The sequence below is a fragment of the Penaeus monodon genome, chromosome 31, assembly GCF_015228065.2.
Source record: "Penaeus monodon isolate SGIC_2016 chromosome 31, NSTDA_Pmon_1, whole genome shotgun sequence".
NCBI classification, from domain to species: Eukaryota; Metazoa; Arthropoda; class Malacostraca; order Decapoda; family Penaeidae; genus Penaeus; species Penaeus monodon.
The window spans coordinates 3,874,446-3,875,268 of record NC_051416.1 but is presented as its reverse complement, the minus strand read 5'-3'; the positions used below and the strand labels follow the sequence as shown (position 1 = coordinate 3,875,268).

The following is an 823-nucleotide window of genomic DNA, read 5'->3' as shown; positions in this document are numbered from 1 at the left end:
TTAGTCTTTTCAAGTAATTAACTGAACACTTTCAACTTCCACTGAGAAGCTTCAAAATGCCTATTGTCAAAGAAAGAATATCTAAGTTATTATCTTATGACCTCTGCATCAGAAATGGCTGTATACCATAAAACTAATATAAAAGATATTTCATCATAACATTTTTAGATTACTTTGGGTTACTGCCATGGGCTATAAACTGCAATTTTATTTAATTTTTGTTGTATGTTAATTTGGGTGGTAGGTTTCATTCTGTGTCTTATATATACGTGTTAATCGTTTTTATTACGTTTTATATGTTGTATGTCATGTCTCTATGTGTTTTTAAGGAGAATTATATATGTTATATATTTTTTATTCCTGTTAAAAGTGTTTGCATTTCGAAGGGAACAATTTTCGGGCACCCCGGACGCATTTGCTATTTTGGAAAACTAATATTTGGCAGAAAATTAAAAAAACACGAGAAAAAAAACTCACCCAAATTAAGAATAGAGAGACATAATAATTTCAGTAATACGGGAGAAATAAGAAGCAGATAAAGATATTCGCAAATGGAAATGATTTAGTGCAGTATCCAGCAGGCGTGCGTGTTGTTTTGAGCAAAATGGCGTTAGACGTTATTTATTGTTTATGTGGACAATCAACGGATTTGTCCCGTTTTATGATACAGTGTGATATCTGTAAAGACTGGTTTCATGGAAGGTAAGAAGAGGCAGACGCGGAAGAGAGGGGAAGAGGCAGGGGTTGTGACGGAAGAGGCGAAGTGGGGAGACGGGGGTTTGTGAGAGACTCGCCAGATGAAGACTCTTATTTTCCCCCGAAC

The 823-nt window shown here is 35.4% G+C and overlaps 1 protein-coding gene across 1 annotated transcript in view; it reads left to right on the top strand.

The window, feature by feature from the left end:
* Positions 1 to 556: 556 nt before the first annotated feature.
* The window catches only part of LOC119592996 (lysine-specific demethylase phf2-like), a gene marked incomplete in the record, with an annotated part of 18,211 nt that continues 17,944 nt past the window's right edge, over positions 557 to 823 (top strand). The window contains 1 exon segment of the mRNA XM_037941885.1: positions 557 to 702. Coding sequence (XP_037797813.1) covers positions 605 to 702 — 98 coding nt within the window.